General features: G+C 43.3%; 1 protein-coding gene across 3 annotated transcripts; it reads left to right on the forward strand.

Moving 5' to 3' along the window:
• The first annotated feature begins 419 nt into the window (after positions 1 to 419).
• mxi1 (max interactor 1, dimerization protein) lies at positions 420 to 20,043 on the forward strand. 3 transcript variants are annotated; one of them, XM_053229502.1, is made up of 7 exons: positions 2,228 to 2,840; positions 2,979 to 3,052; positions 3,299 to 3,404; positions 7,363 to 7,392; positions 17,301 to 17,415; positions 18,279 to 18,459; positions 19,516 to 20,043. In XM_053229502.1, the coding sequence occupies exons 2-7, from the start codon at positions 2,986 to 2,988 to the stop codon at positions 19,677 to 19,679; spliced, it is 663 nt and encodes a 220-aa protein (XP_053085477.1). In that variant the 5' UTR covers positions 2,228 to 2,840; positions 2,979 to 2,985; the 3' UTR covers positions 19,680 to 20,043. The 3 variants fall into 3 exon arrangements, with proteins under 3 accessions (XP_026803847.1, XP_053085477.1, XP_026803848.1); XM_026948046.3 differs by lacking the exons at positions 2,228 to 2,840; positions 2,979 to 3,052 and adding an exon at positions 420 to 766; XM_026948047.3 differs by having other exon boundaries at positions 2,233 to 3,052.
• The last annotated feature ends 243 nt before the right edge of the window (positions 20,044 to 20,286 follow it).

A 20,286-nucleotide genomic window follows, 5' to 3' on the forward strand; every position in this document is an offset into this window, starting at 1 on the left:
ATCCACTAGCTAGCCTACGACCCTGCTTGAAGCACCATAACAGAAACGTGTGATTAAGCTAACAAATTTATATGACATGTAATGTCAGAAAGATATCGGTGCTGCCTGTCGGTGATAAACGCCAGTGGTTGACGTTTTACAACGCGAGTGCGTAGTCATGGCGACGGAAATTGAGTCATCAGTATCCCAGCGTGTAGTGAGACAGGGTGCTTAGCAGCATCCGAACGAGTTACTGATTCACGCCCTAGGGAGCTGACCGATACGCACCAATGGTTTGATGTTGGACATTTTTTGAAGGCGTGGTCTAGATATAGAGGGCGGAGTTTACATTGCATGCTTCAGCGTGCAGGCACTAGGACCCTGCATCATCTCGCTGATCCGTGCTCTCTCCCCCCCTCTCTCTCTCTCTCTCTCTTTCTCTCTCTCTCATATCCAGAGCTGAGAGGTTGAGAAAGTGCGCGTCACAGTGAGCGAGTCTCAGCGCGGCATCACGCATATCACGCACAGCATCACGCACAGGAGTTCAGCCAACTCACACAAAGCAAAGAAAGAGGAAAATACATCAATATGGTGAGAAGTGAGAGGCAAAAACGGGATGCTAAGAGTGAGGACTCGGAAAGCGGAGTGGACAGCCGGAATTTGGACGCTTGTCCCTTTAGTGCGGTTTTCAGCTCCAGGGAATCTCCCATCAGCACTTTCCTCCAGAACGTGCAGGTTCTGCTGCAGGCGGCCAGCTACATTGAAAGAGCCGAGAGGAAGGATGGAAGTAAGTGATAAGGTTGTGCATATGCGTGTGTGTGTGTGTGTGTGTGTGCATGTGCATGCATGCATGCGTGTGTGTGTGTGTGTGTGTGCTGTGTGATCAGGTTGCCTGAAGCACCTGCGTTACACGGACAACAGACTGAGACAACAAAGGAGCGAGTTCGCGCGAGCACAACAAGGAGCGCAGTGCGCGCGCGAGGGTGCACTGGATTCCCCCCTCCTCCTCTTCCTCCTCCTCTTCTTCTTCCTCTCTATATTCCTGATAATTGATATTAATTATATTGATTTATGGCACAATTTCAGTCACTTATTTCAGTCCATCCATCAATGCATGGCATGCATGAAAGACCTGACTGATGTTTCTCTCTCTCTCTCTCTCTCTCTCTCCACATTGTCTTTTAGAAAGTGTGCCCCTTTTGTTTTAACATCTTACCCTCTTCATATGAACCTCATCTCATATAAACTCACAAGAGTTGCATATTTTCAGGAATAGTCACATGACCTATATACAGTGTGTATATACTATATACAGCTTATAGAACTTCTCCATCTGGTCTAAATTTAAGGTTAGTGCTGCCTGTGTGCTAATGTTATTAATGTTATAATGTTATTATAATACACTTTTACTAAAAAAAAATTGCCTTTAGGGATTTCCAGACACATTTAGTCATGCAGTAATGTCCTTTTAGTCATGCAAGAGCTAGTATTAATGGTGTTTAAGCATGCACTGGATGATAGGGTGGAATATAAACTGAAAGAAAAGATAAAATGAGTCTGATTAGGCTGTGGATTTGCATTTCACTTTTTTCCTATCTATCTATCTATCTATCTATCTATCTATCTATCTATCTATCTATCTATCTGTCTGTCTGTCTATCTAAAGCACTTTCAGGTTGCATGTTTAGTACTAAGCTGTCTTAGATTTTAACAATACTACTACTACTACTACTAATAATAATAATAATGATGATGATGATGATGATGGTGCTGAAGTGAGTGCTTTTAAAATGCACTTTTAATATCAACTTGTAATCCCTAACAAAGGCCCAAACGGTTTCCTGCGCCCTATTTTTTTTATTAGTATTTTAATTTAATTTTTTCCCTACATTTACGATATAAAAATGTAAATTTATCATGTGCCGTTTAATTCCTCCTGCGTGGTCTTTAATGTTTAAACTTCCCATAACTGCTTCCTGGTGTGGTTGTGTGGGTGTTCTCACATGGCTTCCGCATGAGAACTTTTCCCCGCTCTGATTGGTCGAGGCCGGAGGTTTTGGCCACGCCCACAGTGAGGCAGCTCCAATGAAACGCGGTGTGCGTGTGACGTCACGTGTTGCTGGGCCTGGTCGAGTTATGGGACATGAAGTGAACTTTAAAGTGTGACAGAAACTAGAGAAAGTATTTATTTATTTATTTATTTTTAATAAAAATAAAAACTTTACCAAAAGCTGTGCTTTAGTCTTACATGGATAAATAATAAACAGTTTTATTTTTATTTTACTATTGAGTAGTTTGAAATATCATTGATTGCGTCAAAAGGTGTAGGAGTGGGTAAAAAAAATCAAGAAAATATAAGTTTAATGAATAAAATAAACGAATACACGGGTGCTGATATGTGTTAGGACTTTTCCACGCGCTTGTTTGGTTCCGACAAAACTATACAAAGGTGCGAAAATGCCTACGTGCGCCGTGACATGGTTGAATTGTTGGCGGAAGAACTCCATATCCCAGAATGCCTTGGGTTTTGCGCATGCGCACTTGGTTCCTCCTCTCAGCTGTGAAGCTAGGTAAACAAACTGCAGGAGGAGAGACCGAGACAGACAGAGATAGAAAGAGAGAGAGCGAGAGCACGCAAGCAGCGAGGACTTTGCAGAAGCTGGGCTTAGTGGGGAATTTTTTGTTTTTGTATAGTTTGTATTGATTTTATACACTTTTTAGTCTTTAGTGGTTTCTTAACTTTTACAATTTGAAGTGTTTTTTTTTTTATTTGTGCTAGTTTGCTAACCGAACTAAAGCGGATAAGAGAGAGAGAGATAGACGGAGAGGAAAAATTAAATCAAAACCAAGTCGGAATTTTGGTAATTAGAGCCAGGATATTTAATACAGAGCATTTTTAAAAGATTTTTCTACATTCTGGGATATATATCCAGTGCTAAAGTGTAACACTTTGGAAGCAATATCGTGTTATTTTTTTGCTAAACCCATCTGAACGCTAGAAACAACATGACTGCGGTGCTGAACATCCAGAGGCTACTGGAAGCTGCTGAGTATTTGGAGAGAAGAGAAAGAGGTAAAAACACATGTCATGTCATGGCGAATATCATCAGCAGGAGATTATTTCAGCTTTCTGGTGTGTGTTGTGTGGAGTGGTGTGTTTGGGGTATGAAGAGTGCCACGTCGAGCTGCAGCAGCTTGTGGAAGCTGTTTAGAAAGCCAGAGTCGCCATTTAACGCTGGTTTGGACCGCATTCACACCGCGACTTTCCCCCTCAACCTTATCTTGTGCTTTATTTTTTATTATTTTTGTTTTTTTTCAGAGTGTGAACATGGATACGCCTCGACGTTTCCGTCTATTCAGAGCTCCAACAACTACCAGAGACAAAGAAAATTCCGGAATAAAAAGCACAGCAGCAATCACAACAGGTAAACACTGCTGCTAGCGTTGATTTCCTTCTTTATTTTTATTTATTTGTGTATCTTTTTCTATTTAATGCAGCGTTCATGATATTAATGGACTGTAAAAGCAGAAGCATAACGTCATATATACAGCCCCTGGACCTCCACTCAGTCATGTATATTATTTATTCTTTGCATTTTGCGGTAATTATAATAATGATTCCATGTTTAATGTGATTTTATGTCTTTTATGTATTTATTTATTTATTAAATGCACGTGTGCGTTCTTTTTTAACCCGCTCGTGCAGGTGTCAGTGTTGTAGGGAAGGGGGAGGGGGGAGGGGGGTTTAAAAGGGAAAAGGGGGCGGGGCTTCGCGTGCGGCTCATCAGCTGATTGTCAAAACGGCAGCGCTGCAGCAGCGCGGCGCTTAAGGGACCGTCACGAAATTACTATCCCTCACCAAAAAGCGTAGCGTTCCTGGTGCCTTTTAAATAGTAATTTGCAAGTTGTAGTGACGTCCACAAGTTGGAAACAACATGAAAGTGGGTCTCATAAAAAGCTACTTTTATTTCTCGTGCGCTTTTACAGTTACATTCCCGACAGTTACGGGTTATTGGTACTGTTCAGCTGCAGTGAACTTTACACGCTCGTGCAACATTTAGGACTGAACATTTTGCCGTACAACGACAACAATCCAACTAGCTAACGATAGCTAATCTCGCCCTCGAACGCTGCATTAAAGCTTCTCCCTCTTTTCTCCTTCAGTGGACAGGTTCGCAACCCCGGTACCTGAAAACCTCTGCACATTTTAGGTTCTTTTCACACCTACTCAAGATCACACACACAGGGCAGAATCCGTGCACACCCTTCACGTGCGTTCTCATAAAGGGCTTCTTTCCGATTAGTGGCTAGATTGCGCGGCTATATACGTCACTTTTGTGCATTTTTTTGTGCATTTTGAGTCGTTCTGACATAAGAAGCTTTTTAGCTGTGTAGACCAAGTCCCCTGCTCTAACAAAGCTAATTCAATTAATTGGCTAATGATGTTCTGATGTTCCTGAGTTAAAGACCAGGCATAACACTGAAATGTGAGGGACAGGGGGTGCTTGAGTCGGACAAAGAGTTTGTTGGACAAATGTACATTTGAGGAGTTTCACTCACTGGGCAGGGTGTGAGTTTTCCCACGATCCCTAGCCATGTTTTATTTACAGCAAGCTCTTGTTCTCTGGCTGCCAAGGTGAATTGGAGCAGTTATTCTTCAGGATAATTCTCCATCCTCCTGCTTTTTTTTTTTTTTTTTTTCCTTAAGATAAAAGTACAATTTGCGTTATGAAACGCAAACGATCATGGCGACAGTTTCAAACGAAATGCATAAATCTCTCTCCTCCTCTGCAAATTTGGACCTAATAGTCAAGCCGTGATTACTAAACCGTGTCCTTTTATTCCAAACGGTTTCCTTCCAGTCTAAACTGTACCTTTTCTGCATAAACCAGAGTGCCTCCAGATGCCTGCAGCTGCTCGCGTGCCAGCTTTGCATCTGCACGCTCGCAGCTTTTTCTGTTTGTTTGGAGGAGAGGGGAGGGGAAGGGAAGGGAAGGGTTCCCTCCTGCTTTCTGCCTTTCTTGACGCCAGACATCTTGACGACTTGATGATTTCAGGGTCCATGCAAAAAAATAAAGTAGCTTCCATGCATGCACTCCAGCGTGTAGGCGAAAGAATGTCGAGCCGCAGCGCTGCTATCTGATCCGTCGGCATACCTGCGCGAGCGTGCTAGCTCTCGCTGCCACAATAGGGCTGTAATGAGGACGGGCAAACAGGACGATTAAGGGTGATAATAGCGTGTATCGCAGGCCCTCTGGGACACACAGGCGTATTATTACATGCCGTGTTTTTCCCCCCTGTTCTGTATGTCTGTTCTCCAGTTGTTTCCAGTCATGCGTGCAGCCTCAGCTTTGGCCTGTGACTAGTTTGCATTTTCTTGTCACGATGATTCCTCAACCTACATTTTGACTACAGCTATGGAAAGAAAAAGGTTCATTAAGCCCCCCTTTTCTGAGACCCGTCTCTTTGCACAGGACTTTCAGGGATATCATTTGGTAGAACTTTAAATGGTTTGTGACGGCATAACGTCTTTCATTTATTTACATTCAGCAACCATGACATGATCACATGATCAGTGTCTTGGTGGATCCTTCATATCCAGGAGCGATTCAGAGTCACCAGTCCGCTTTGCTTGTTTTCTGGGAGGACGGAAGAAACCGGAGAACCGCGGGGAAATCCCTGGAAGCGCTCCACGTGCCACTTATGTCCTAACATTTACGTTGTTTGTATGTACGATTTCTCGCTAGTTGATCTGGATCCCTTAAGCATTCTCTACTCGTCCTTCTAGAGGAACCCTTGAAGGTTTGAATGTTCTGTCAGAAAGGGCTTCCAAGTAGGATTCAAGGGTTTGTTTGGAGAGAAACTAACCCATCAGCAATCCAAAGAACCCTTAAGGGTTAACGTTGTTCCTGTCAGAAAGGGGTTTCAAGGTGAGTTTCGTAGGTCACTAGCCAAAGAACCAGTGAAGAACTGTTAATGGTTTAATGTCTTTATTAGAAAGGGGTTCCAAGTAGGATTCAGTGTTTTTTTTTTTTTAAATCATGTCTAAGAACCCTTAACTATCTAAAAAAAAAAACCCTTTAATGGGGTCCATGTCCCTGTTAGAAAGTGATTCCAAGTGGAGTTCAGTATCTGACTGTCCAAAAAAAAAAAACCCACTGAAGATAACCCTTAGAGGTTGTTTTCTTTCTCTTATTTCACAGTTTGTCAGAAAACTCAGGTCTGGTGAAAGGGATCATGGGATTGCGTACCCTGAAAATAACACATGCAGTGCTGCGCTCAAACTGACGAGTGTGTTATCAGTTTTTTTTTTGTTTTTTTTTTTAAATCTCAGAAGCACAGTAATGTTGCCAAAATATGCCTCCTGCTTAGGCAGCCTCCTCTCAGACGAAGCACTGAGAGTTTGCAGAATTAAATTGCACGCAGTTAACACACATAAGAGGAGGAATTCACACACACACACACACGCAAGTGGAAGAGGTACATGTGTGCTCCCCTGACACCAAGCATCCTGTCACACGCTGCAGAAACACCGCCCCCTGTCCCTTTTCACGCTTTCCTCCTCCAGTCGTTCGTGCAGAAGTTCGCAGGTTAAGCCTGACGCAGCGCTAACAGCGTCCGAATTCAAAAACCGCAGAGAGGCTGTGGAGCGTTTCCTCTCACGCAGGAGGCTGACTCACTTTACATTATTTACTACACAGTTTCTCAGAGAGAGGGCCAGGCCCGAGGACGTCCTCACGTGCTCAAGCTTGGAGTGCAGATTCTTCCTTTGTCTTAGCGGGGTTTTTTTTTTTTTTTCTTCCCTCTCCAGTGGCTTCACTGCAGACAAAGCAAATAACAGCCGAGGTGCAAAGAAAAAAAGAATACATTTTGGTTGAAACGAAAGTCGGTTCCTTTTTTTTTTTGTGTGTGTAGAGCTTTGTTGAGATAAAATGCCGTATTATCTGTGCTATAGGATGTGCCCTCTAACACATTAACAAAGAAAATCAGCACTTTAATAGTGCATACGCAAGATAGAAAGATTGTGAATTAAACATTGCTTTATAACGAGTAAGGGTGGAATTACAGATAGGAGGGATTAACATCTGGATTGTAGCTGTTCAGCATCTCAACCTGGACAAAAACTAAACTAGACTTAGCGTAAATGCTATGGAAAAATGATAATACCTAGTACATTAATGTGACTTAATTCATTTTTTTTTTTTTGCCCCTTAAATACACAGAATCTTGTCTCGTCTTATACCCCAGAGTGAATTACTACACAGTTGGCATGCAGATGTTGTATTTGTGATTGTGGTTTGTGATTTTGTGCCACTGGCGCTTGTGTTTTTCGGTTTTTAAAATGCCATCTGTTTGTTTGTTTTTTTTTCCTTTCTTGTGCAGGTCAACACACAACGAGTTGGAGAAGAATCGGTGAGTTCAAGCTCTTCCCACTTCACGCAAACACTGGATGTAAAGACAGGAAAAGAATCCACCATGTTGTGGCTAAATACGTGTCAGTAATTAGTGATCCAATATGTCCGGATGTTCAGCACTCACAATGTTAGGCATTTTTCAGCAGATTGTGATGTTAAAGTCAAGTCTGTGTATTTACATCAGGCTCACGTTAAAGACGTGGAGAATCACGAATCCACCTATTCTGTTCAACACACTAAAATCATAACACCTTAAGCGACACGTAGTAAGGTAGTACACAGTAATTATAGCATAAATTTATCATATATTAGGTAAAATGTAATGTTGGCGCATGCGTCAGGCTGCAAAAAGTGAAACCAAGACGTGACCCACTTTCTGTAATTGTGCCACTTCTCTGCCTTATGCAACGCCACTGCAGTTTCCTATTACAGTCCAGAGAGCACACGTTACCGTCATGTGACACCTTGCACAAAAAGGTGAAGAATTGCTTTACATTGGTGTCCCTACTCTGTCTCAAATCTAGTTTTGTGGGGTTTTTTTTGTGTGCAGTGCATTTACTCGGGAGACAAAGCACACTACGAACAGTATTCAAGTTCTGTTGCGGTGTAGCAAAAGAGGGCGGAGCCATCAGGGAGGTTTATGGTTTAAAAATTTTCCACCGAGCAAGAATACAGCTCCATCTCGCACACAGCGTTTGTTTATTGCACTAGCTAGTCAAGTACGTATTATGTGATATAAAAATATTGTGTATCATTTGGAGTAGAGCTGGAATTTCTGTCATGCCCCCGCACTGCTCAGAATTAGTCAGAATGTTGACTATCGTTCTGGCTGCAATAGAAACCACATGTTCATATGATTAATGCACTCGTTCTAATGCGTAACGAATCATCAGGAGGAGCTTGCGCAGCAGACGCTCCATGTAATCTAATCCTAATAATGTTGTCATTTAACAAAGAAAAGCGTACAGCCGTTGATATGGCGAAGTTTTCTGTAAGGAGACGTTTATATAACGTTCATGGAAGGAGTCTCCAGTGTCAGAGCTTTGTTTCGGTCAGAAGTACTCAGGAAAGTCTTCAGGACAGGAGTTCTCGGTAACGTGACGAGCTTTCTTTGTTTTGTTAAGTTTGTTTAAGTAAGAAAACGTAGACAGTGACAACAATAACAGGAGCTAGCTTGTTTCCACAACATTAAATGTAAATATAAATGGATTAAAAAATGGATCTTGTAACACTTCAGGATGTGGTGTTATAAGAAAATGCTCATGTTTTGGTTGGTAACAGGGACTCCGCTTTATCACTGCGTGTTACAGCGCGCCATAATCTTGTTAGAATTGCAACGTAATGTATTTCGTCCATATTGTGCAGCTCTACACAGGAACCGGCGTTAGGCGGCGTGAGTGTTAGAAGTGCATTAGTGCTGATTTATCTGTCTGCTGTGAGAATTTGGCACTCGGGTCAGATCTACTTGATAATCTCTGCCCTGGGTGATTGTACACATAACACACGGGCTCGGGATCTCAGCAACAGTCAGGAGAAGGCTGTTATCTTTTCTCAACTGTCATGCGCCTGTCTCTCGGGAAAGTACGCAGGGCAGATAGTCGACCACAAGAACGAAGTGGAAATAGCAAAGCAGTACACAAGTTTCTGTCCAAATGGCCCATTTACAGTAAAGCAGAACTGTCGTGTGTCTGTGTGTGTGTGTGTGTGTGTGTGTGTGTGTCTGTGTGTGTGTGTGTCTGTGTGTGTGTGTCCTGCTAAGCCAGCTGGTTCAGTGAGATATCAACCAGACGCCGTGTGTCATCAGTAGACACTCTGATGTCACGCTATTTCTCGCTACCCGCTCCGCGCACACAGGAAGACAAATTTGTCGCTATTGTTTCCTCACACGCTCACCAGATATTTGTTTTTGAGGTCTGTACATCCTCTTTGAGCTCACCAATCTCAACCACAAGCCTCGATTTCCACAATGCTGTCAATTGAAAAGCACTGAGTCAGCAAGTTGGCTTGTTTATGGAAAATTTAAAAAAAAAAAAAAGAAACCGAAAGCAATGTCCATTTTGCGTCAGGTTTGCATGGTCATGCAAACATTCTCACGCAATGTCACATTTTCTCACTCGCACCTTTTCTGTGTTAACCCACAGTTCAAGCTGAGTAAAATAGATCGAGAGTCAGTGAAGCTAAAATAACACGAGAGATCATGAAGTATTGAAATAATGTGCATGAGCCAATATTTTGTTTTCTGATTTTGTTTTGTCACAAGATAAAGTTGGCGTTTGACTTTTTTGCGGTATGGCCTTTGAAGTTTAAAGAAGACAGGAACAACCACTTAAAAGAGGAACAGGAAGTGGCAAGACGCAGACTGTAAACAGCGCTCAATCAGCTCTCGCAAATATGCACCCGTCGGCCACACACACACACACACACACACACACACACACACACACACACACACACACACAAAGACATGAGTCGTATAGGCCCTGATGGACACAAAATGGCCGCCAATGTAAGGAAGATGAAAGGCACGAAACTGCGTTCCGCTTTCTGACACGCCGGCACATGCGCACACACACACGCCTTCACCTTCACCTCGTACACTTACAGCTACGGTATGTCCAACACTGTCAACACTTTTTATTTTTAGCATAGAAAATGAGCTTGTTTTAGCTTTAGTTTTAGTTCTGAAGCTTTTTGTTAGCTCGTTTCTAGCTTTCTAGTTTGTGGGGGAAAAATGGGAGTAAATAGAGTTAAACAAGTGGAGTTATGGATTTCAGCTCAGTTTTACAGTAGTTTAGCAGATATCAGTGTTAGGATGGGGGAAAATGTTTTAAAATAATACCTTGACACTGTGATTAGCTGTAGATAACTCATGCTAGCATTAGCAGTATTTAATATTAGCTTACATTGTGAAGCTATTTCAGATAAATTTGTGAATTTTTTCTCATTTTTAAGTGACTTTTGCTAGATATTATCTACTAACTTGGTTGAGTCAGTGAAGTGTGAAGAAAACATGAAAATATTTCAGCTTTTTAAATGAAGTTTGACAGTAAATGTGTTTTTTAAGGGCTAAGAAATATGTCAAAGTTTATACTGTCAAAAGAAAAATCACAGAGATAGTTGAAATAAGCAAAGCAAGTACCATAGTTTATAAACGTCCAATCAGCTACTTGTTGCTATGCAGTGTCAGTCTGATGGAGTGACCCTATTGGTTAGTGGCTTTCTGATTGGTCCGAATCTTTTTTCCTGTGAAAGTTCTTGAAGTTACTAGTGAGAATATAATGTTTTGTTCCATGTTTAGCAGAGTAACTGCTGAACACTATCTCTCTCTCTCTCTCTCACACACACACACACACACACACACAGGAACATTGTGTTTGTGTGTCTGGGGTTGATGGGATGCAGCTCTGTCCCTCTGAACTGTTTGTTCTGTTCTAGTGGGCGCGTGAGAGTGTGTGTGAGTGTGGCGTAAGCTTTCCTTGGCTGGCAAAAGCAGCTTAGCGGGGCTCGATCTCTACTCTCACACGTGCTATAGCAGACTCGCTACACACACAGTGATTCTTGTGTATGAATTCCTCACTCCTGCGTTTCTCCCTGTCCCCTGAGAGGCTTCTCGTTTTGAGATGAGGCCCTGGGAGAACCACCAGCAGTCACGGGGACTCATCCTACGTTACATCAAACACACATTTCTGTAACAAGACACCTGGTTCGAAACCCCGCCGATTTAATACACAAAACCCGTGAGGATCCGTTTACACGCCGAGCATGCTGGGAGAAGCGTGCTGATACCCAATTTTCTGGTCCAAATCAACAGCATTTAGGTGCTGGAGCAAAACAGGGTCTGTTGCTGGAGAACCAAATCCAGAACGGTTCCAGTTTGGGCACCGGCACATGCACTCACTGGGGTCGTGCTTATGGAAAAGGGCTGTGAACAAACACAAAGCTGACTCTAAAAGAAAGCGCATTGCCACTGGAGCAGGAATAACACACTCAGCAGAGTTGTCACTCATCAAACAAGCACTGTTTTGAAGAAAACACAAGGGTTGAGTCCCAAATTGCACGCTACTGTATTAATTGTTGAAATAGGACACCACAGTGTGTTAGTCCATACAGTGAGTAGTAGACCAGCTCTTTAGTAGTAGTGTGTGATCACCTTCCCTGTTGAGTACACCTAGGCACCAGTTTTCTATAAAGTACCAAAGGTCCTGGGTTCAGATTATTATCTGTGCTGTGCCGTTTGGCACTCTGTAGTGGAACAGTGGCTCGTGCTTTATCAGAGAAGCCTGAAGGATGAACGTTTCTCAGAAAAACACAACGAACAACAAACAATCACGTGATCAGCAGGTGAACACCAGACATCAATATTCTTAAGCTGAAGGTCGTCCAATCAGGGAAGGCCATTGAGCGGTTCTCGTCGTGCGCCGCGCGTCATCATAAGGCCTTTGATTCCATAGTGCGTTTGAGTGTTTGCGAGTGTGACTTTGCGAGTGCAGGTGTGTGAGTGCGTGCATGTGAATGACAGTGTGTTTGTGAGTGTTGGTTGGAGAGTGTGTGTTTGTTCATTCCAGTGTCCGCGTGTGTGAGTGCAGGTGCATGCTTTGCGATTGTCAGTGTACTGGTGTGTGTTTGCTCCTGCCAGTACGCGACTGTAGGTTTGAGAGTGTGTATTTGTGAGTACTGGCGCACAAGTGCGTGCCGGTTTGAGAGTTCATTGTTTTGCGACTGCATGTTAGTGAGTGCCAGCGCATGTGAGTTTGAGTGTGTGTTTTCCACTACATTTTGGGGAGTGCAGGTGCGTGAGCATGTATTTGCGTGTGCCAGTTTTAGAGTGTGTTTTCTGGTGCCGGTGTGCGGGTTCAGCTTTGTGAGCGCGTGTTTGCGAGAATGCGAGTGCATACGTTTGTGTTAGGATTAGATATCCATCAGCAGAAGCTTCTCTTCAAAGAGACAGAATGGTTTTCCGTTAACATCTGGCAGCAGCTGTATTCTCTTTTATTGTGTGTGTGAGTGTGAGAGAAAGAGAGAGGCTTTATTTATTAGAACAGAAGAGATGGGGGTGGAAGGGATTCGGCTCAGCGTTATCTGAACTCACTATCTACAAAAGCCTTATATGATCTTTCTTTCTTTCTCTCTTTCTCTCTCTTTCCGAGGGCACGTGAGTGGGCTCTGCTGCTCGAGGCAGATTAGAGCCGAGCATGTGAGTTAATCCATGCGTTACTGATGTGCCTCTACGGCTCACAGCCGTGTGTGTGTGTGTGTGTGTGTGTTTGTCTTTAATAGAGCTGCAAAATAATTCTTTTCTGAGATCAGTAATTAGAGCGTTGGTCTAATTGGGACTAGAATAGAATATAAAGCACAGCAATTGTGTCTCTCTGATCTCTGTGTGTGCGCGCGTGTGTGTTTAATATGGGGGAGGAGACGAGGCTGTAGGATGAGAAATGACGTGTCCATCAGCTGAATCTTCTCTTTAAAAGCCCATCTTGTTTGCGTTCCATTCCAGCGTTATATAATAATAATAGTAATAATAATAGGAGTAGTAGTAATCCAAAGTCGCTCAGGCCAAACACAAACACGAATCAGGTGTGTACTTCTCTCTGTGTCACACGGCTGTATATCGGGTGCTGTGAAAACCTGAACATCCTGAAATTTCAAGAGAGTAATAAAAAATTTCAAAGCGGAGTAATAAAAATAGTCCCGTCTTGCCTGTGGGAATTCTGAAGCGGTACAAGTACAGAACTGTGAAGTGTGTGTGTGTGTATACACATGTGTGAACACGTGTGGTCCTGCACACTTGACTAACTACATGGGCTCACGTGTGTGTGTGTGTGTGTGTGTGCGTGAGAGAGAGACTCAGGAGAATCAGTAAGTATTTGTATGAAAGGGGATCCCCTGAAGAGATGTACAGCAAAGCAACAAAAGAGCCTCTGAAACCTCTTCTCCCTCTCTCTCTCTCTTTTTTTTCTCTCCGTCACCGCCCGGTCATGTTCCTCTGTCGTTTTTTTTAAAAAGCCATTTGATGTGGCATGCCTGATTGAGTACACCTGGGGTAAGATGATCTGTAAGTCTTTCTTCTGTGATGTGTGACGCTAATATAAATCACTATAAATCACTCTGAAACGGTTGTAAAGCCATCGTTATGCTACTACGGCGTAGATGATGTCGGGAAAACCCCATGATAACAAACTGCACTGCAGGTCGCACAGCGAGATTTTACATTCTGTTCCACCTCCGTCTTCTATCTTTAGACCTTTTGCTACACAAATGTGTTTTTCCTTCGCCACCAACTCAAATTTAGTGTAAAGTAACATGATTTGAGGATAAAAATATCTGGTTTTATTTTCTTGTATAGACTGTACCACACTGTTTGTATAAGTGTGTGTAGAAGGAGATGTCCGGACATGCAGTCAGGTCAGGGAGTGTGTGTTGAGTGTGTCATTGCAAGGATGTGTGTCAGGACAGTCAGAAGAAGGGCATTGTGCAGTGTGTGTGTGTGTGTGTGTGTGTGTGTGTGTGTGTGTGTGTGTGTGTGGTCACCAGACAGATAGAAGTCTGTGCATTGAGTCATATTAGGGATGTGTGAAACTGCACTGGTGTACATTGTGCTTGTAAGAGCAAGTCTGAACATGTTTGGGCGACAAGGATGTGCGACTACAGTGCTGTTCTAGCATTTCTATGTTTAACCCACACGCGTGTACAGATTTGATGCTGAAGCCGGCGTCCATATTGTCGTTATATTTTTCACGATGCCACGAGGTCAGCTCTCAACACAAAGCTACCGCCACCGTGCTTCACAGTGTGATGAACAGTGTTGGCTTTCTGGCAAATGTAGTGTTTTGTGTCAAAGCCAGAAAGTGTCATTTTGGAGTCATCAAAAGAGAGAACCTTGTTTGTGGGAGTTCTGAAGTAAAGAGTTGTGGGGTGTGTGTGTGTGTGTGTGTGTGTGTGTGTGTGTGTGTGTGTGAAAACACGTGGTCCTGTACGCATGGGCTCACTTACAGAGATGTACAGCAAAGCAAAACAACAGGAGCCTTGTGTTTACAGTTCTTTTCCTTGTCTTTACATTCATGATGCCATAGGGACAAAGCTTAACTTGATGCAACCACCACCATGCTTTACAGCGAGTGCGATATGCAGTGTTGGGTTTCTGACCAGAAAATTCAGTTTTGGTCTTATCAAACCAGAGAACCTCCAACATGCCTTTTTTGGCAAACTGCTTGGACATGTTTTATAGAGTGTCCAAGTTGTAGTTATCATCTCTCCAGCTCCTTCAGAGTCACCCTTGGCCTCTTGGTTGCTTCTCTGACTAATCCCATCTTTACCCGCTCACTGACTTTTTGTGGAAGGTCTCTTCTAGTCAGAGTTGTAGTTGTGACATATTCTTTCCATTCTTTCCATTTCCAATAATGGATTTAATGGTGGATCCACAGGATTATTATTATTATTATTATTATTATTATTATTTTTAAATAACCAAACCCTGATTGATAACTTTTCCAGAATGTTTTCCCAGACATTTTTTTTTTTCTCCCCCAAAAAGCTTCTGTAGGTTCTTCCAGGACCAGGTGTATTTATATTGACACGTTATTTGCACGCGGGACTACTCCGCACTAATTACATGACACTAGGGGCTTCACACCAACGAGGGTGAATATTTATACAATCACTTCTTTAAATTTGTAAATAATTTCGCAAAACACATCGATCTTTTTTTCCTCCCACATCAGCATCACGTTTAGAGCTGTTTTGTATAGCCTCATAACGAGCAACGCAAAATGGCGCAAATTGTTCAAGGGGGTGAATACTTTTGCGAGGCGAAACAAAAAAATGCGCTATAATAATGTGACCTTCATAACACAAAGTAAAGCAGATAAATTGATTGTTTTTGGTATCACACTCAATCTATTTATTGTCTAAACCGTCTAGGTCACCAGGGACGAGTTTGGCGTCGATAGCCGGGAGAAAAACGCAAACCGAAGCTGCATCCCAATAGGTCGGCTTTTCTGAGAAACGGTGTGATAAACACAGTAAACACAACCTGTGTGTTCGTACCCATGGCACTGTGGGCCGTCTTAAACAGAACGCTGTTGCATGTTGTGCGGGTGTGGATTTACGAGAACTCGGGCCATGTGTTGTGTAATCATGCCACAGATGGAGTGTCATTCACGCAGTTCAGTAAAGGAGTGAAAGAGCTATTCTTGGACACACACTCAGTCATGCCACATCCTACGCGCACACACACACACACACACACACACACACACACACACACACACACAAACACGGTCGTGCAGATACTACCCACACACTCCTGTTGAAGCGGGCTGAGGGTACACCCTTGAGGAATGCCTTTGGTCGTGGAATAGGAATGCTAATTTTGAAACTGGAGTGATGGAGTGTGTGTGTGTGTGTGTGTGTGTGTGTGTGTGTGTTGCATTTGGCGTTAGTTGTTGTAATAGGTTCAGCTGTTTTTGAAATGACAGGAAGTAGCCTAAAACGTGGATAAAGCAGAACCTGCTTTAACGAATTCAGATGGATTCATGTAGTGGTTCCTGTTTTAATATTCGTTCTTGGGTTTTGTTATATATTTTTTTTCTTTTATTGTTTCTAAAACTACACACTATTGATATTGTGCAGTTGCATACATTTCCTAAGTTCAGTCCCAATGCTAAACACACTTGGGATGCTTAATCACCTTGTCACCATTAAATAGTATGTCACCATAGGTGTGTGTAGTTTGCACGCAGTTTCGGATATAACTCTCGATTAACCGGATTAGCCACGCTCGATTAGCGTTTAGAGTTACACCCGATTCGTTTGCATTTCTGTGATAACGAAAGCACAGACCTCGGCCCATTAGTCACCATTTCTTGCATAAGGCCAGGGTGTGAACCAATAGTTAACGTTCATTTTTTTTTCCCCATGTTACAGTGCTGTTTTCAAAACTCCTTCTTGGACTTCCCCTGAGAATTTGGAAAGTGCCTTTCATTACGTTACACCCTGTGATTTCTGCAACGGTGTAGATTTTTTTTTTTCCGCTGGTGAAGGTAGTAAATGAGAGAGACTTCGTTTGTAACAAACGTAAAGCTGTAACTTTTCATGACAGATGAATTTAGGTTTTGCGGTTTCTTGTTTTGCAGGGAGTGTGTGTGTGTGTGTGTGTGTGTGTGTGTGTGTGTGTGTGGCTGTCACAGGTCACAGTAGACCTGCCTGTGAATAGATGATACCATTTGAAGGGTGTGTGTGTGTGCGTGCTCACGCGACTCGTTCATTACACTCGGTCTCTGATAAGGCACAGTAAATCTGGTACTTATCTTCACTGGTGAGACGTGTGTGTGTGTGTGTGTGTGTGTGTGTGTGAGAGAGAGAGAGAGAGAGAGAGAGAGAGAGAGAAAGAAAGAGAGATCAGAGTGAGTTTTAAAAGGATGTGTGTGATGGACAACAAAGCAGACACACACGCGCACACACACACACACACACAGGCCTGATAAGGCATGGTACAGCCGGCACCGACCTGACATCAGACATATAGGAGACACACAGATAGTTATCTGACACACACACACACACACACACACATGCTTTCATCCACCATGCATAGTTCCCTGTAAAATAAAAAGAAAGGAATTCTTTAGATTTTTTTATTATGTCTGTGCAACAAATAGCTTCCTTTTCACTGTATATGCTCACTACATAGGCTGTGATGTAATAAACCTGTGGACCCTATCTAGTGCACTATACGTCTTGTAGAATGCCATTTGAAACTGAGTCACAAAGATAGAAACTGTTGAATATTGTTTTTTTTACATATATAATGATGAAAATATGTGGAAAGATTATGCCATAAATACCTTGCTTTCATTGTGTGTGTGTGTGTGTGTGTGTGTGTGTGTGTGTGTGTGTGTGTTGTAGACGAGCCCATCTGCGTCTTTGTCTGGAGCGATTGAAGGCACTCATCCCGCTGGGACCCGACTGCAACCGTCACACTACGCTGGGCCTGCTTAACAAAGCCAAAGCACATATAAAGGTAACACACACACACACACACAGCGTGCACACACACACACACACACACACACACACACAGCGCGCACACACACACACAATACACACTACACTGGGCCTGCTTAACAAAGCCAAAGCACATATAAAGGTAACACACACACACACACACACACGCACATAGACATAGACACACACAATACACACTACGCTGGGCCTGCTTAACAAAGCCAAAGCACATATAAAGGTAACACACACACACACACACACACACACACACACACACACACACGCACATACAATACACACTACGCTGGGCCTGCTTAACAAGGCCAAAGCACATATAAAGGTAACACACACACACACACACACACACACACACACACGCACATACAATACACTCTACACTGGGCCTGCTTAACAAAGCCAAAGCACATATAAAGGTAACACACACACACACACACACACACACACACACATAGACATAGACACACACAATACACACTACACTGGGCCTGCTTAACAAAGCCAAAGCACATATAAGAGTACACATTACACTGGGCTTGTGCTGTGGATTTCACATAACGTATTTTGAGCTTGGGCTTCATTGATTTATCGACAGGTTGTCTGTGTGTGTCTGTGTGTGTCTGTGTGTGTGTGTGTGTGTGTGTGTGTGTGTGTGTGTGTGTGTGTGTGTGTGGCCCCGGGTCATGTTTTATTATCCTGCCGTAGTGTCCCTAGACACTTGGAGAGTGTGTGTATATTGATCTGAGATGTCTGTAGTAAATGCATGCACATGAGGGAGCACACACACACAAAATACTGAATGATTAAACCAATGCTTGTGTGTGTGTGTGTGTGTGTGTGTGTGTGTGTGTGTGTGTGTAGAAGCTGGAGGAGGCGGACCGGAAGTCTCGGTACCAGCTGGAGAGTTTGGAGCGGAAGCAGAGACACCTCCGGAGGCAGCTGGACTCCCTTCGGGGGACGTGTAAGGCTGAGAGGGTGCGCACAGACAGCGTGGGCTCCACCCCGTGCTCCGACCGCTCCGACCGCTCCGACTCGGACCAAGGTACATACACACACACACACACGTACAAACACAAACAAACACAAAACCTCACGCAAATGTAGACGACAATATCATCATTGAACATGCAGCACATAGATAGGGTGCCAATATTTTCAGAATTATTGGCACCCTATATAAAGTAACATATATTTTGAGCTTAAACATATAGTGGATGCTGTATATATTTTTCAAATCTAAAACATTGTCTGGTTTCAGAGTGATCTGTATTCTCCACGATGATAAATATTCTGATTTCCATCACTAAATTTAAAAAAAAAAAATTCCAGACTCCACTTTGAGAGCCGTGGTTCTAGCGAGAATACCAGTGCTCTCTCTTTAGGTGTACTTGTGCGTCCAATTCCTGGCACATTTTTAACTGTTACTCTTACGGTGCTCTAAAAACAATGCACTCAATCCACAGTCTTTACTGCATGACTTATCAAAAACCAGTCTGATTCGCCCCTTTCACACTTCCTGATTCTTCTTGCTGGAATTAACCTTCACAGGTTAACTTTACTTCTGCTACGACAACAATGCGGTGAAAGAAACCAAAAATGGAAGCAAACACCGTTTACGAGAAACAGTTTGTGAAATAGTGAGTCGAAATGGTTCGCCGAGTGAACGAAACTCATCTGACAGACTCTCAGGCATCTAGCGTCTAGCTCTGACGACCACATCGCTGTCGACTAACGAACCAAATTCATTCATAACCGGATAACGTTAACAAAATATGAATATGAATATGAAATAACTATTAACTTGTAATGTTCAGCTTGGAATCCTCCGTTGCCGAACGCTCTCCAAGAATTCTGGACACGTCTTCAAAGTTTTATTCTCGGCACCGTTGTTAAAGATGAGGTGAAAAATATTTCCATTGAGAGCGAAGATGATGATAATGCTGTTTCCTGGAAATCATTGTCATGCGTGTGTGCACTCGTGGGTTTTTTTTTTTTTCCAATTCTCAGAATTTCAAGAGCTACATGAAGCACAGAATGCATGGAGGATTTCAGAATTTTGTTTAATAGTCTCTGTTATTTTTTTTCCCCTCCCACACAGAGGAGATTGAGGTGGACGTCGAGAGCACCGAGTTCTCCCATGGAGAGCTGGATAGCGTGAGCACGGCCAGCACCAGCGACCTGGACGACCACAGCAGCCTGCAGAGCCTGGCCAGCGACGAGGGCTACTCCTCCAGCAGCATCAAGCTCGCCTTCAGCTCGTAGACGCGTAGCACGGACAGGCGCACACGTACAGTCCCAGCAACAGCGACTACCAACCCTCCACACCAACCCACTCCTCTCCTCTCGACCACTACCGAACCCCTGCCAGAATCCGACAGGTGACCAGAGCACAAGCCGCCGCCTCACTCAGAGCAGCGTTCTGATTGGCTGATTGAATGTACACTGCCTTTAATGGCTCTCTCTCTCTCTCTCTCTCTCTCTCTCTCTGACCAAACACGGAAACGCATTTTGCCTTTCGTTTCAATTTGATCGAATTGATTTGTCTCTCTCATCTTCCCAGTTTTTTTTTTTTTTAAACGGTTTGTGATCTGGTTACCTGTTGGAACATTCTGAAGCACTGCGAATCAGTGCAAGCGCGTACGATCTGGACATCCTCCGCAGCACTGCATATCAAGATCAGCTACGATTTAAAAGGCTGAGGCATGGACTTTGTGCTACGAATGGTGCTACCTGAAAAGAACCCGACGAACGCGTCTCGTCACGGAAGTGGGTCGATCTTTTTCAGAAGTCTCTCCCATGGTGCATTTTACGGTGCATTTAAAACGTCGGAAGCAGCCAAGCCGTGCTTCCGTCTAGCAGCTGCAACGTA

Source organism: Pangasianodon hypophthalmus, chromosome 25, assembly GCF_027358585.1.
Source record: "Pangasianodon hypophthalmus isolate fPanHyp1 chromosome 25, fPanHyp1.pri, whole genome shotgun sequence".
Lineage (NCBI taxonomy): Eukaryota > Metazoa > Chordata > Actinopteri > Siluriformes > Pangasiidae > Pangasianodon > Pangasianodon hypophthalmus.

Excerpts from the sequence above, each read along its gene's own strand:
- mxi1 (XM_026948046.3), top strand. The coding sequence starts at position 568 with ATGGTGAGAAGTGAGAGGCAAAAACGGGATGCTAAGAGTGAGGACTCG. Across the intron at positions 17,416-18,278 it reads AAGCCAAAGCACATATAAAG|AAGCTGGAGGAGGCGGACCG; the intron begins GTAACACACACA and ends GTGTGTGTGTAG. Across the intron at positions 18,460-19,515 it reads CCGCTCCGACTCGGACCAAG|AGGAGATTGAGGTGGACGTC; the intron begins GTACATACACAC and ends CCTCCCACACAG.